The sequence below is a fragment of the Equus asinus genome, chromosome 2, assembly GCF_041296235.1.
Source record: "Equus asinus isolate D_3611 breed Donkey chromosome 2, EquAss-T2T_v2, whole genome shotgun sequence".
NCBI classification, from domain to species: Eukaryota; Metazoa; Chordata; class Mammalia; order Perissodactyla; family Equidae; genus Equus; species Equus asinus.
The window spans coordinates 177,948,046-177,961,862 of record NC_091791.1 but is presented as its reverse complement, the minus strand read 5'-3'; the positions used below and the strand labels follow the sequence as shown (position 1 = coordinate 177,961,862).

The 13,817-nt window shown below is 42.5% G+C and overlaps 1 protein-coding gene across 8 annotated transcripts in view; it reads right to left on the bottom strand.

Annotated features, from left to right (window-relative positions):
• The window catches only part of NPAS3 (neuronal PAS domain protein 3), an 829,776-nt gene extending 825,733 nt beyond the window's left edge, over nt 1-4,043 (bottom strand). For 2 of the 8 annotated variants that reach the window (XM_070504226.1, XM_070504227.1), the window contains exon 1: nt 3,306-4,042. In XM_070504226.1, the coding sequence (XP_070360327.1) occupies nt 3,306-3,463 (158 nt within the window). In that variant the 5' untranslated portion in view covers nt 3,464-4,042. Of the gene's footprint in view, nt 1-3,305 lie in introns of all 8 variants that reach the window. The other 6 variants (XM_070504230.1, XM_044765476.2, XM_070504229.1 and 3 more) reach the window with 4 other exon arrangements.
• Nucleotides 4,044-13,817: the final 9,774 nt, after the last annotated feature.

Below are 13,817 nucleotides of genomic sequence, written 5' to 3'. Positions count from 1 at the left end.
GAGAGCGGAGCCGGGAGGCCACCGAGCCGGCTGGGCCGGACCCTGTCCCGGGAGCGCCTTCGGGGACAGAGGAAATCAACGCGAGTGGGGAGGGCGCTGGCCGAGTCAGCGGGCCCCGAGGGCACAGGCACCTTGGGGCTCCGGCGCTCTCAGCAGCGTTTCCAAAGCCGGAGCATCTGCATTCTTCACGCACAGACATAGCTGCAGACTCCAGGGTTCACAGGTGAATCCCCAGGAGTTTAAACGCAGTTAGGTACAAGTGCCTCATCCTCACTCGGCTCCTGGTACCTGGGACCGGACCCGACCACGGGCCTCTGGAATCTGGCCCAGCTGCCTCCCCGTTTTACAGCCCAGCGAGGCCTAGAGAAAGGGCCACTCAGTGCACGGCCAGTGCTGAAACGCTCTGACCTGGGTAGACCCTGGTCAGAGCGTTCTCTCCGCCAAACCACTCTGCCGAGTGTGGGCAGCTTTTTAGGCAGCGACTTGGGTCAGTCATGTGTCAACCAGGAAAGTATAAAGGACTCCCAAAACGTTTCCACTTTGAATAAATGAAAGAGCCAGACGGAAAACATCACTCTTAGGTGAGGCTTTGCAGTTTGCTTTAAACTTAAGAAAAAACAGACCTGAAAAAGGGTCCCGTTCGATCCTACCGTTCCAGTAAAGTGGGGCTGAGAGTTGGAAACTTCAAAAACCTAAGTGTTTTTCGTGGCAGAGGTGTTTAATCTGCATGATGGTGTTTGAGTTCTCCCTGGAGTACACTCTACAGGTAGAAGATGAGAGTGATTGAAAAATGCACTGAGGTGGAGGGTGTGGAGTACAAGAAATACACGGGCTGCTAGGGAGGGGGGAAAGCTGCCAGTTGGAGGTTTTGACTCCAGGACAGCCAGCCTAGAGCATTTTTACCCAAAGATGACAAATGAGAGAAGCTTGTGTTCTCCCAACAGGCCACTCTTTTGCTTGGAAAAAACCCCCCATCCCTGTCACTCCCTCATCAGACTCCCCAAAAGTACTTAAGGCAAAAAAAAATATTTTTGGTAAAATGATGTGTCATCATTCAGTTTAGCAATCATATCCAGGTCTTGAAGTGGAAACTAAGTCTGCCCCTCATAGCGTACCATGTTGGCCTACATTCCCAATGAAATGCCAGAGGACAGGGGACTCCTGACTCAGACCCTCCTTTAAACACCTGCCAAGAATCTTCTTGACCCACATGACTCACGCTCCTGTCCCCAAATTAACTAAAATTAAAGGCTGTAACAGGTGTCATCATATCTGAGTAATCAAACCAAAGAAGACGACATTTTTCACAGCTACACCTTCGCTTCTGTCAGTATGACAGAACATAAAGCGAGGAAGGGAATAATACATCCCAAAGGCTAAAGTTTAGAGTTGATTATTTTTAAAGCTTTAGTCTTTAGAACTGCAGTGGGAATCAGAGACTTGAGAAAGTGGCCCAAATTCAAAGATGAAGGTGGAAGGCATCAGTGCAGCTTTCAGTGTTGGTGTGGGAGACTATGGGGAATTACCTCTGGATGCTCCTGACTTGCAGAAAATTGACCCTGGGAAGATCTTTACGGTGAAGGACACCACCACTCTAAGAGCAATCCTACGGGCTAAAATTCATGACTGCCCTTATGCCCAATTTATATCTTATGGGTTAGCTGAAGTTCCCCCAGGTCCCTGGAATCGTCCAAAGGCCATCTGACATTTCTGACCCTTGACTCCCTATTGCCTGCACTTCCTAGTTAAAGTGACTGCTGGATTCTATTGTTATTTAAATGTTTTATAAGTGACAAAACCATACCTGAACCATGAAAAGGAAAAATCTAATTCTTTTCTAGTCCTTTATGTTTGAAAGATTCCCAGATCTTTTGTATTAAAGGTTCTTGTAATCACTGAAGTAAAACAAGACTAAAATAATTTAGATTTAAAAATCTCTTTGACAAGGAATAGCCTCTTTTTGAGTTATTTTCAAGACTCTCTTTTCAAAACTTCCGACAGTACTCAGAGCATATAATGAAGTCTTCTACAGAATATTTGCAAACTGGGCATCAACTTGGAAAACAGTGTGTTATGCAAAATCTGCTCTGGTCGCTGGGCCATTGGTTAGAAGGCACAAAATATGGCAGTGATAGATGATCTTAACCTTTTCGGTTTAAACACTGTTGGTTCAAATCAAAGGTTCTCAAATCAATGAAGTTTGAAATACAAGGTAAAAATAGGGACCGTTATTTGAATTATGCATTGTGTATATTTTAAGTTAAATGCCATTGGCAAATCTCTGAGATGTTTAATCGTGTGCAATCTGGGAAACACAAATATTTAATTTCACACTTTCTTGTGTTCTTTTTTTCTTTCATCTTCTATAAAACTGAGCCCACCAAATGGGGAGATTACCGCTCATACTACATTGTTAGTTTTTCTCAGCACATTTTTGTGGATTACAGTTGTTTTTTTTATATATATATAAAATCTTGGAACATGGCAAGTTGTCCTTAAGGGAAAACTTCAGGGTTCTAGGACTGCTGGTGGTGGCAAATTTTTCTCTTTCTTCCCTAATTGAATCAAAGAATGTTTACTATCTCACTGTCACAACCATAATTTTTTTTTTTAAAAAAATCTATAAATGTTAGAGGGAAATGCAAACAAATAACACTTTGAAACTTCCTTCTCATCACCTAGCCTAACTTTGTAAAATCTGCTTCCTAACTTGCATCTCTAAATCTTACGCATTTGCATTATAATGCGTTTAAGATGAATACTTAGCGCCGGGGAGACTCGAATTTCATGCTGTATTTCCCCGTAGTAACAGGTGACATGATAACGCTATTGCGTAGAACTGCAAGTCCCGCAACTACACGTGAAAATCCTTCCTATTCTGTTTGGAAACAAATGATCAATCAGCCTCCGGTGATCAATTGCCCCCCTGGCTGCCCGTCAGCGCAGGTCCGCGCCCGGCAGAGGCATTGAGAAAATTCCGCTGAAGGGGACAGGGATCCCAAACTTTGCAAAAAGCACCTTGTGCGGTGTCTCAGACTTCGCTGCAACTCCTTGGCTACGCGGGGCTGAGGCTCTGGATTTGGGGCCAGGCAGAGGGCAAAAGATGATTTTACTTCGCCAGTACACTGGAGTGCCTTTCAGTCCGAATTGTGAATTATTTTTTCTCATCTGTAGAACGAGGGGCAAGCAAAGTGAGCCCTGGAGATGTGCATGTGTGTTGTAACGCATAAAACAGGAGGCAAAGTGAGTCCCACCCCAGCACCCCGGGGCGGGGGCACTATCCCAGCCCAGGCGGGACTACTCACCGCTGCTGGTAGGAGGTGATGCCCTGGACGTTCTGCGGGGTGCCGTTGGCCGCGGCGCCGGCCCTCCCCATGCCCGCGCCGGCCGGCACCCCCGCGGCCGCCCCGCCGGCCGCCGCGGCCGTCACCTGCACGCTGAAATCCGGAAAGATTCGGATCATCGCCGCGGCTTCGGCCCCCGGGCGCGGCGGCTCTGGGCGAGGGCTGGCGGGGGCTCGGGCTTGGGCTCGGGCGGCGGCAGCAGCAGCAGCGCGAGCAGCGGCGGCGGCGGCAGCAGCGGAGCCAGGCACCAGCCTGCAATCCCATTAGTGAGCCGCGGCCACTGTGCGCGGCGGAGAGGCGCTTTGATGTGCGCGCAGCGGGCTGGGGGGGCCGCGAGCGCGAGGAGGAGGTGCGGGGGGCGCGCGAGGGACTTGCAAACAGCAAAACGTGTCAGGGTGGGGCCTTTTTTCCCTTTTGGGGGGCGGTGGTGCTCCCCCCTCTTTCCAGGATGTTGCTCTCACTGGCTGCTCCGGCTGCGCTGCGCGAGCCCAGCTGAGGGAAGAAGGGGAGGGGGTGGCGGAGGAAGGATGCACCGGGAGGCTTGGTGAGGACTTGGCCGGTGCAAGGGAATGACGGGCAGCGGAGGGTGCCTTTCTTTCCCGCCCCCTCTACACACACACACGGACACACACACACACACACCGCTCACTTCCGACCCAAAGTGCAAGACAGGCGCTCTCTCTCCCCTCTTTTCTCTAGAGAAATAACCACCATCCTGGCAGGCTCGCGCCTCCCGCGGCTTCCAGCAACCTGGATTCCAGCCCGCGTGTGCAGGAATGGGGGCGCAGAGCCTCCTCTCCCAGCCAGGACCCCTCTCTGCCCTTCTTCTGCACACCAGGCAGCGCGAGGGTTGCCAACTGGAAGTTGGACTACTGGAGAACTTGATGCTTATCGAGGAGGGATGGTGTGCAAAAGAAGGCGGGGGGGCCGCTTTTGTGCAATGGAGAGTTTGTTCCCTTTATAAGAAGGGAATCTCCTCGCTCCTGGTGGGCGGGCGGGTTGATCTTGGACAAACTTGCGAGGTGGGACTGTAGGTCCAGCTAGAGGGATCCGGGTATGTCCCCCACCCCCGCCATGATCCATCTCTATGTGCCCTTTTGGAATGATGAATAAATTAGAAGCCACAACTGAGGAGAACTCCGAAAATTCCAACCACCAGGGAAACAAAAAGAGAAAACATGTGCATTTATTTCCTCCTGTCTCCCAGTTACTTCACATTGTTACACGGGTGTTTTTTAGGGAGTGAGGAGGATGCTTGCGATTTGGGTGCGCCTTTTTAGTGACTTGCACTCCTTCTCGCCCGATTAGTGGGTGGGGGCGGTGGGAGTGAATAGTTTCTCCCACCCCCTGCCCAGGACCCCCTGTTGCCCCGCTTCCTCCTTCTTTCTTCCGGGTCGCAAGCCAAGACCGAAGTTGCTGGCGGAGGGTTCAGCCCCTGCGCGACAAGGGGCTCGAGCCTCGCTCCTCTCGCGCGCTCCCACCCCCGACCCGCTTTGCTGCTGCCGCTGTGGGTTTGCCCATCTCCTTCTCTCCTCCTTTCCTCTCCCCGTGCGCCAAGGCCCTGGCCCGGCAGCCCGGGGACGAGTGGCCGCCGCGCCCGCCGCGCGAACCCAAGTTGGGCTCGGCGGAGCGTGGTGGCCGTGGCCGCGCCGCCCCGGCCCTCGGCCAATAGCGCCTCGCCGGGCGAGGCACCTGCTTAACCCTTTGAGCCTGGGGCGCAGCCGGCCGGCTGGGACCCAGAGGGGCAGGGCCGATTGGCCAGAAGTTGCCAAGGCCGAGAGCGGCAGAGACCGCCCAGCCCTGCGTCCCCGTGCACCGTCCAGGGGCCACAACTCCTGCCTCGCTACAGACCTGGGCGTCCTCTTCTACCCTCCTGGCTAGCGGGAAACAGCCACGCCGCACAAAGGCCCGTCCGCGCCCCAGCGGCGTCCCGCGCCTGCCAGGCCACCTCTGCGCTCCCCTAACCCGAGTCCGTTTCCGGAGGAGCCTCCCGCGCCCGGCAGCCGCGGGGAGACAGAGGGAGGGAGCCCCAGCTCTGGCTGGCCGGGCCCACGGCGCAGCTGCGTTTCCATTTTCCTCTCAAAGAAAATGCTTTGGACGGCAGATAATACCAGGAGATATGAAACTGCTTCGTCCCCCACATGTTGCACGTAAAAAGAATCGTAATGAGCATCTGTGTCGTGTGCTAGGCATCCCACAAGTTAGTTGAAGATCTAACCGAGGTCCTGAGTGCCTCCTTTCTAGGAAGGGGTCGTTTTCTAGCTTGAAGGCATTTTATTTGGAGATAGTTGTTGTTTAGAGGCTAAACGCAAGGTCGTTGAACAGGGGGCCTGGGAGGTGGAAAGCCGCCCACTAAGGATTTGGTCCCAGATGTGGGTCCTCGTCCCACATGGAGCACCGCGGCCAGGCGAATAGGGTTGACTTGGTTCCCTGCGTTCTCCCCTCCCCATCTCTCATCCTCAGGGCCGGATCTGAAGAGGAGATCTCAAATACCACCCCTTGTCTCTGCGCAGGCATTCCTGTTGAAAGAAACTGGAGTTCATGCCAATTATAGAGAGGTCAGGAATCTGTTAGGGATTCGGAAAAGTTCTCCTCTGACTGCATAGGTCAAAGCTGGCAGTACTCTAGGCCAAAGGAAGCCCAGCTGATGAACGAGGCTAAAAATGAACACGGATGCAGCCAGTGGCCTTCTACAAAATAGCATTTGTCAGAATTATTGGACCATTGTGAGGTGGTGCTGTGCCTGGCACCTGACATCTAGGTCAACCAGTTGATAGAGGCTTCCAGCAAGTGGCTTCTGCTTCCGCTGTACTCAACCGCAGTAGTGTGGTGCAATATTCCAAGCTAGATGTGGTTGACCCAGAGGCAGTCTCAATGTGCCAAATGATGCCAGAGGGGGGAAAAACCCTCTTTGGCCAGAAGAGCAGGATTTTTAGAAAATTTCTTTCCCTTTTAAAGTCTTTCTGCACAATCAACAATCAGTTATATTTATAGTCAATATCACCCTTGTTCTTTAATTGTTTCAATGACAATTCTAAGAATAGAAAAGACCAGGGATTATACTTTATTGACTACTTATTTGATAGAATAGCTGGTCTGGAAATATGTGGCCCTGCTTCCCTTCCCTTTTGGAGGGCAAGATTTTCTTGGAAGCCCAAAGGGCAAAACTGTCCCCATAGAAAGAATATGTGAGATCTGTTGTCAGACATTTAAAACTAGACATGCTGAAGCTGCTTCAATTATATTTTATACTATTAAAGTAGAGTTTAATGAGCATGTTCAACTTCAAAGTTCCAAGCTTTCAACTGCCCATATTTAAGAGAATTAATATGGCTCCTGCCCTCCAGAAACTTTTTTTTCTGAAAAAGAAATACACAGAATACTCAAAGAAGACTTGCACCGCAGGTTACCTCAGAATGCTTATGATAAGTCTGTTTCAGGATTTTCTCCTTACCTGTGTAATTTTGGAAGTTTGCTTTGCATGCATGAGGGACAAAATCTTTATTGGATCTGCTTATCTCCATGTTCATTAAGGACCTTAAGCAAAATATAAGTTTGCTCGCTCATTAGTAATTCAGATTTCATTACTCTACTCTTTCAGTTAAAATCTTTACATGCTGGCAGCTGTTTTGAAATATTTTGAAAGTTGCTTTGGCCCGCATCAAACCAAAAGGACTCCAGTTAGCATTAAACTGTATACTTTCTAATTTTATGTCCTCCTCCCCTTAAAATCTACACATTAGTGTATGTAGAGATATACAAAAGGACTTCAGGATATTTAACCCTAAATACATACATATGATATAGCCACAGCTATCACAATTACATATTTACATCTTCATCCTTGTTGTCAGTGTACAACTATGCCTTTTGCTCATATGATAAAAATATCATTATCTGGAAATTCATTTCCACTTGCTTAGAATTAAACGGTTTGACTTTGAATTTTCACTATGGGCTGTCAGAAACTGCCAAGACAGATAGGAGAGAGGAGCTACAAAACGTGATTGTATTGAATTTTTGCTATACTTTGGTCAGATGCTTAAGAAAAATAAAATAGAACACAGAGTTTAGGATAAGATAAACAAAACAGAATGAATAGAATGAAATCCTATATGTAACAAACAAGGTAAGAAATGCTTTACTCAGAAATGCAGAGTGTTTTGTTGAAGTTATGCTGCAGTGAGGGATCTTTTTTCCATTAAAAAAAGAAAAAGCCATGTGATAATTTGCAACAATCCGAGAGATGAGCCTTCATTGTAGGAAGAGCCATGAGCTAAAATTAAGGTCGCTTCATATTGTGGGAGGAGATTTTACAATCTGTAGAGGGGTTAAATATTTGATTTAAACAATTTTCCATCTTTGCTCCTCAATCCAAATTGAATTCAAGCTCTTACTGCTAAATTTACTATGCTGTTAATATGTCCTCTAGTCTTTCAAAAGCAAAACTATAATGTCAGGGGAGAAAAAAAAATAACATAAGCTTAGTGATATATTCTTTCTTGATATTCCAGAAGAGAAACTAAGGAATTAAGAGAGAACATCTAATAAATCATTATTTCTTATATATGTATGTCTATATATAGTATAGAAGGAGAGTACTGAGGATTTTTTCATACGAATACTACCTATATCAAATACTGAATATCTCATGCTATTATGCTAAACCAGTTCTCAGAGGACATTATAAATATATAGCTAGAAAGAGAAGAGATTTAGTTAAAAGAGAGGAAAATCCTTTAGCTATTTTTTAAATTCAGCAGCAGGATGTAGGGGAGGAGGAATTGTTCTTAAAAAAAACTAATGAGTGGAGAAGGATCTCAAATCCATATGCATTTTTTTTTAGTTAAAATAGTCACAAATCGTGACACCTATTATTCTAAAGCCTGTGCAAATCAATAAAATCTAACTAAAGCTAAACGTAGACTTCAGCACAAAATAACTAAATACTCTCAATATTTTTAAAAGACAAATTTGTCTTTAAACAATCTTAAAAATTGCTTTTGCTTATTTTTTCAAGATAGCGTATTTTATTTTGAAGTTGAAATATTTCTCATGTTTACGAGACAATGTTAAATCTCCCTGTGATTATAAAGCAGTCTTAACTGTTGGTTCTAGTTTGCATCTTCTATTTCTGTCAGCATTATTAGAGCTTGCACAGAGCCACACATCCACCAGCCCATGCTTTTTGTTTCAGTGAAAATTACACCTGGTGATAACTGGAAATTTTATTTCTATTTGACTTGGTTCCCCCAGGTAGGCATACTTATATAGCCAACAGACTCTTTTCTTCACTGAATTTTCTTATTAATTGTAAAATTATTAATTCAGTGCCTGGTTGATTGAAAGAGTGACTAATTGCTTTGGATTGATTTTTAATTCAAAATGAAAACAACCATACTAGATGAGTTTTTACTCATTGAATTTTTCATTTTCAATAGGATAGGATGTTTATAAACCTAATCACACAGCAAACCAAACCAATGGTTTTATCATGCTCTATGCTAAGTCAACCATTCTGTTTTTATTAAACTGTTATGTCACTTCACTTCGAGGTCTGATTCTCGAACTTTAGCATGCGTCAGAATCACAAGAAGGGCTTATTAAAACAGATTTCTGGGCTTTACCTTTCCAGGATGTTATTCTGTAGGTCTGGAGTGGGGCTAATTAAGTGCATTTCTTTTTTTGTTTGTTTTGTTCTTTTTTGTTTGTTTTGTTTATGAGGAAGATTGGCCCCAAGCTAACATCTGTTGCCAATCTTTGTCTTTTTGCTTGAGGAAGATTGTCCCTGACCTAACATCTGTGCCTATCTTCCTCTATTTTGTATGTGGGACACCGCCACAGCATAGCTTGATGAGCAGTGTGTAGGTCCAAGCCTGGGATCCGAACCATGAATCCAGGGCCACCAAAGTGGAGCGTGAGAACTTAACCACTGTGCCACTGGGCCAGCCCCATAAAGCAAATTTCTCACAAATTCCTGGGTGATACTGACGTGGTTGGTTCAGGTACCATATGTGAGAACTACTGACCGGCAGCGTTTAGGATAGAAGGTTGGGACGAGTGGTCTAGATTCAGATCCTGACTTTGCTACACACTGACCGAACGGTCAAGGGCAAGTTGTTTAAACTCTCTCAGCTTCCACAACCTAATCTGGTATTAATTCAGTCCAGCCAAAATGGATTTGTCTTGTGTGGTGGAAATTCAGGCACAGTTCCTTCCTTCAGGGAGCCAAAAGTTTATTAGCACAGGTGAATATGTCAAGAAATAAATTGCAATAAAGTGTTCTAAGGACAACAATAGATTTATGTAAAAAGCACAAAAGTGGTGTTGGGGATTGGAGCTGAACCAGATAAGAAGAGAAATAAAGCATGGTCAGGAGGTAGGGTAAGAGTCATGTAGTCTGCATTTGAGAACAGGTCTACCATTTACAGGCTGAGTGACTTCAAGCAATTCCTTTTTTTCCCCAAGCTTCAGTTCCTTTATTTGTAAAACTAGAAATATAGTTCTCAAAGGATTATTGTAGGGATTAATAGATGTAAAATGTCTAAAGTGCTTAGTACAGTGCCTGGCTCACGTTAATTACTCAATGAAAGGTAGTCAGCACCACGAGAACAATCTCTAAGTTCTCTTCCATGGAGATGGGAAAGGTCTTGATGGTTACCCAGATGAGTTATGAAATATTTACATGCTCTATTTTGAATGTTGACAAGTCTAAAGATTTATTTATTTTAAACTCCAGGACAATACACATGCAATTATGAGTGACTAATTTTTTATCAAAGTCAAGAAAGATAGGAGATAAAAATATTGCAAGTGTTTCCTGAAGTCCAGTGTACTTGTACAGAGGGTGGAAGTTCTGCTTTAAACAAAGGGCAGTGAATTTCTGGCATTAATCAGAGGCAAGATGTGTAGAGGCATAAAATAGCATAGCTTCACCAAGTGTAAATACAATTCAGATAACAGAACAGCTGTTGGTTATTATTGGAAACAAAGATACTTGGGTTTTATTTGCAATCTTTTGAAATTAATGAGCATAAGTATAACTGTAATCTTTCACCAGAGTATCGCTTAGTTCAATGAGTCACAAACGTTTTTTGTCTCAAGACCCCTTTAAGTCTTAAACATTTTGGGGCCACTCGACGAGCTTCAGATTGTATATATCACATATATCAATATATAATGTAGTCAAAATGAAAACATATATAAAAATTTCTCATTCACTAGTTCACTTAAAAAATAACAATAAACTCATTACATGTTAACATAAATAACATTTTTATTAAAAAATTAACTATTTTTTCCCCAAACAAAAAAAAGAAGGTGATATTGTTTTATATTTTTGGTTTTCTTTAATATCTGGCTTAGTAGAAGACAGCCAGATTCCCATATCTCTTCTGATTTCAGTCTATTACAATATGTTTTTTTTGGTTAAAGTATGTGAAGAAAATCCAGATTCACACAGATATATAGTTAGAAAAGAGATAAGTTAAATTTTAATGGCCTTCACAGATAATATATTCTTCTTTGTTATTACACCAACACTCAGCAAGTAGTAATTTCTTAAAAGTTAGCTATAATGTAGAATCTGAAATCATATTAAGAAAATTTTCATACTCTAATCATTGAAATCCATTGTACTATAGATTTTTTTCTATGCATGCCTTTGTATTATCATTCAGTGATAATTTTTAAAACGTTAAGTGGATTATGCAGATCTTCCAAATGTTAACACATTTCATTATGCAGTATCAAAAAATCACGTTTGCTAAAATCATTACCAATCTGATCGGTAAAATCTTTGCGTCTTGGGAAGCTGTCAAGCTCACAATGGCAGATTAAACTTTCCTAAAATTCTGATTTTCACTTGGAATCTCAAATATTATTATTGGCAACCAAATAATATCAGTTGCATCTTCAAAGTAACAGGTACAATTTATTCATTTTCAAGAAAATGTCTACCAAATACATCTAAATAACCATTGTTTGACAGTTATTTTTTCAAGTATAAATAGTGTTACAAGAAAAAAGTGGCTAGTTTAGCTTGCAACTCAAACAACGGCACAAGTATATTTTTTGAGACAGTTATAGATATGCAGCAAAAGTGCTTTATGAGTACTTTTCATTTCATCACAAAGAATATTTAAAAGATATGTGTCCCAGGGTCCAAATTTAATGAAGTTAATATTTCTTACTGCTTCATCAAGTACATTCTTAAATTCTTTTTGCTGTGAATGTGTGGCAGGGGAGCACACAATGACTTGCCTTGATTCATACTAATGCCCAAGCAGTTTTACTCACCATTGCTTTTGCACTATCAGGTCAAACATCCACGGTGAAAAGGGCAAATGATGTCTTAGTATTATTATAAAATAGTTTTGGCTTCATGGACACGCTGAAAAGGTCCTCAGCCCACACTTTGAGAACTGCTGTCTTAACAACATGAAAGTCTTAAGTTATTATTATGACTAATAAGTAAAAGTTTAAACTCTCCTTTTGCTGTATTTTTTTAAAGAGTGAAAATACACTTTGCAATTATGTATTGCTTTGCTATCAGCTCATGAATGGATTATTACAAATAATAATACTTAGGATTTTGATTTCATATAGAACTCAGGAATAGGTACTTTCTTTTCTTACACTGTCATCTAGGAAGTGGGTATCGTTTTGAGCAAAGCAATTCAAACACTTAATGTTGAAGACCTGAGACCAGGAACTTAATTTTCTGTTTATTCTCGAAGAAAGGGATGAGAATACAGAAATCAGAATGATACTCCTGCTGGATAGAAAGATGAAACACAAAAGAAGCTAGATTAAGTTCCATAAGATTAAGTTCCAAAACTTCCATAAAGAAGTTTTCTATTATTTAGAAGATGACCACCTTCCAGAAATTCAGAAGAAGAAATTTTTCACTGGGGGTCTTTTGGAGTCAATGTGCTTTAAGTTCATAATTTATTTTGACATAATCTTTAATCATATTATCTCTGTACCATAAGCAAAACATCATAACACTGTTTTCAAAGTGTTGTACAATCTTTCTAACATGGTTTACATAAGCAACCACAAATATATTCTATATTGTTTATCATTATTCTCAGGCTGGAGGATTTCAAAGTGTTGCTGAAAATGGAAAAACAAATTGAGTTATTGTGAAAACCATCTTCACTTTCTCAAAATCTACGATCCAAAAGGAAAAGGAAAAGATCTGTAATTTGAGTATTTACAGTAATTAATTTTATTTAAGTACCCTGGACAGCTGCTCAAGACACAGAGCAACTAGGAGGAGAGTAACAACATTTTGAAGCTTAAATCCCTACTTGTTATTAGTGATTCATAATCAAAGGCATATCTCAAAGAGATGATAACTATGGGAGAATTAATCATTTAATATAGAATTTAAAATAATCTTCTCCAAGAGTTATATCCTGACTGTCAGATATATATTTGATGAAAGTTCTAGAAGAAGCAGCTTCTTCATTGACTTATTTACAGAGACAACTTTTCAGAATTTGTGTCTCAGTTGAATCAAGAAAGAATGTGTGTCAGAGAAATGTTATGTGTGCCTTTTCACACAAAAGTAAGACACTAATATAACTGTTTTAATTTTGCTTATTTTGACTGAGAAATGATTTCTCCTAAAAAGCGATTTGTTTGGTTGTAGCCAAAGAAAACTAGAAAATTGAGAAAGACTCACTGAAAATTATAATTGATCACATATAAGGGAATAGATCTAAACCAATTGTTCAAATTTCAAAGTTTCGCCAATTGTATTTTGTTTTATTTTGGAGAATGATACCACGTATTTCCACTTGGAAATTTCCTGGTTACCAAAGATCTTGGCTTATTATGATTTCCTCATTTTTAACTTTTTCTAAAAAGAAATATTGAACATTATAGAGGTAAAATACACCAAATATGAAGTTACTTCAGCGTTGTGTAAGAAAACTCAATTAGTAATTGCTTTTATAAGATAGAAGTTTACTTTTCTGTCATATAAACTTTTGGAAGTAGGTGATCCAAGACAGATGTCCTCTACATTGTCACGCAGGAGCATGGGCTCCTTCTATCTTGTCGCTCCACTGTCCCAAGGGTGTTGAACTAATCCACACCATTGGAGATGATCAGCTACCACATCCACACTGTAGGCAGCAGGAGAGAAGTCCCAGGAGTGAGGGAGAGAAGGGCATAGACTGTCCCCTTAAGAACATGTTTGGTAAGTGGCATATTCTACCTTTACATCTCATTTAGCAAAACTTAGTCACATGGGGGCGTAAATGATTGTGAGTTAAGCTGGGAAATAAACTCAATGTTATAAAGAGTTATGTGAACAGGTAAAAATCAAGAGTTCTATTACTGTGGAAGAAGGGGATAGTTCAATTCAAAAATCCACTTGGAAGGGCCAGGCCCATGGCGTAGTGCTTGAGTTCCTACACTCTGCTTTGGTGGCCTGGGGTTCACAGGTTCAGATCCTGGATG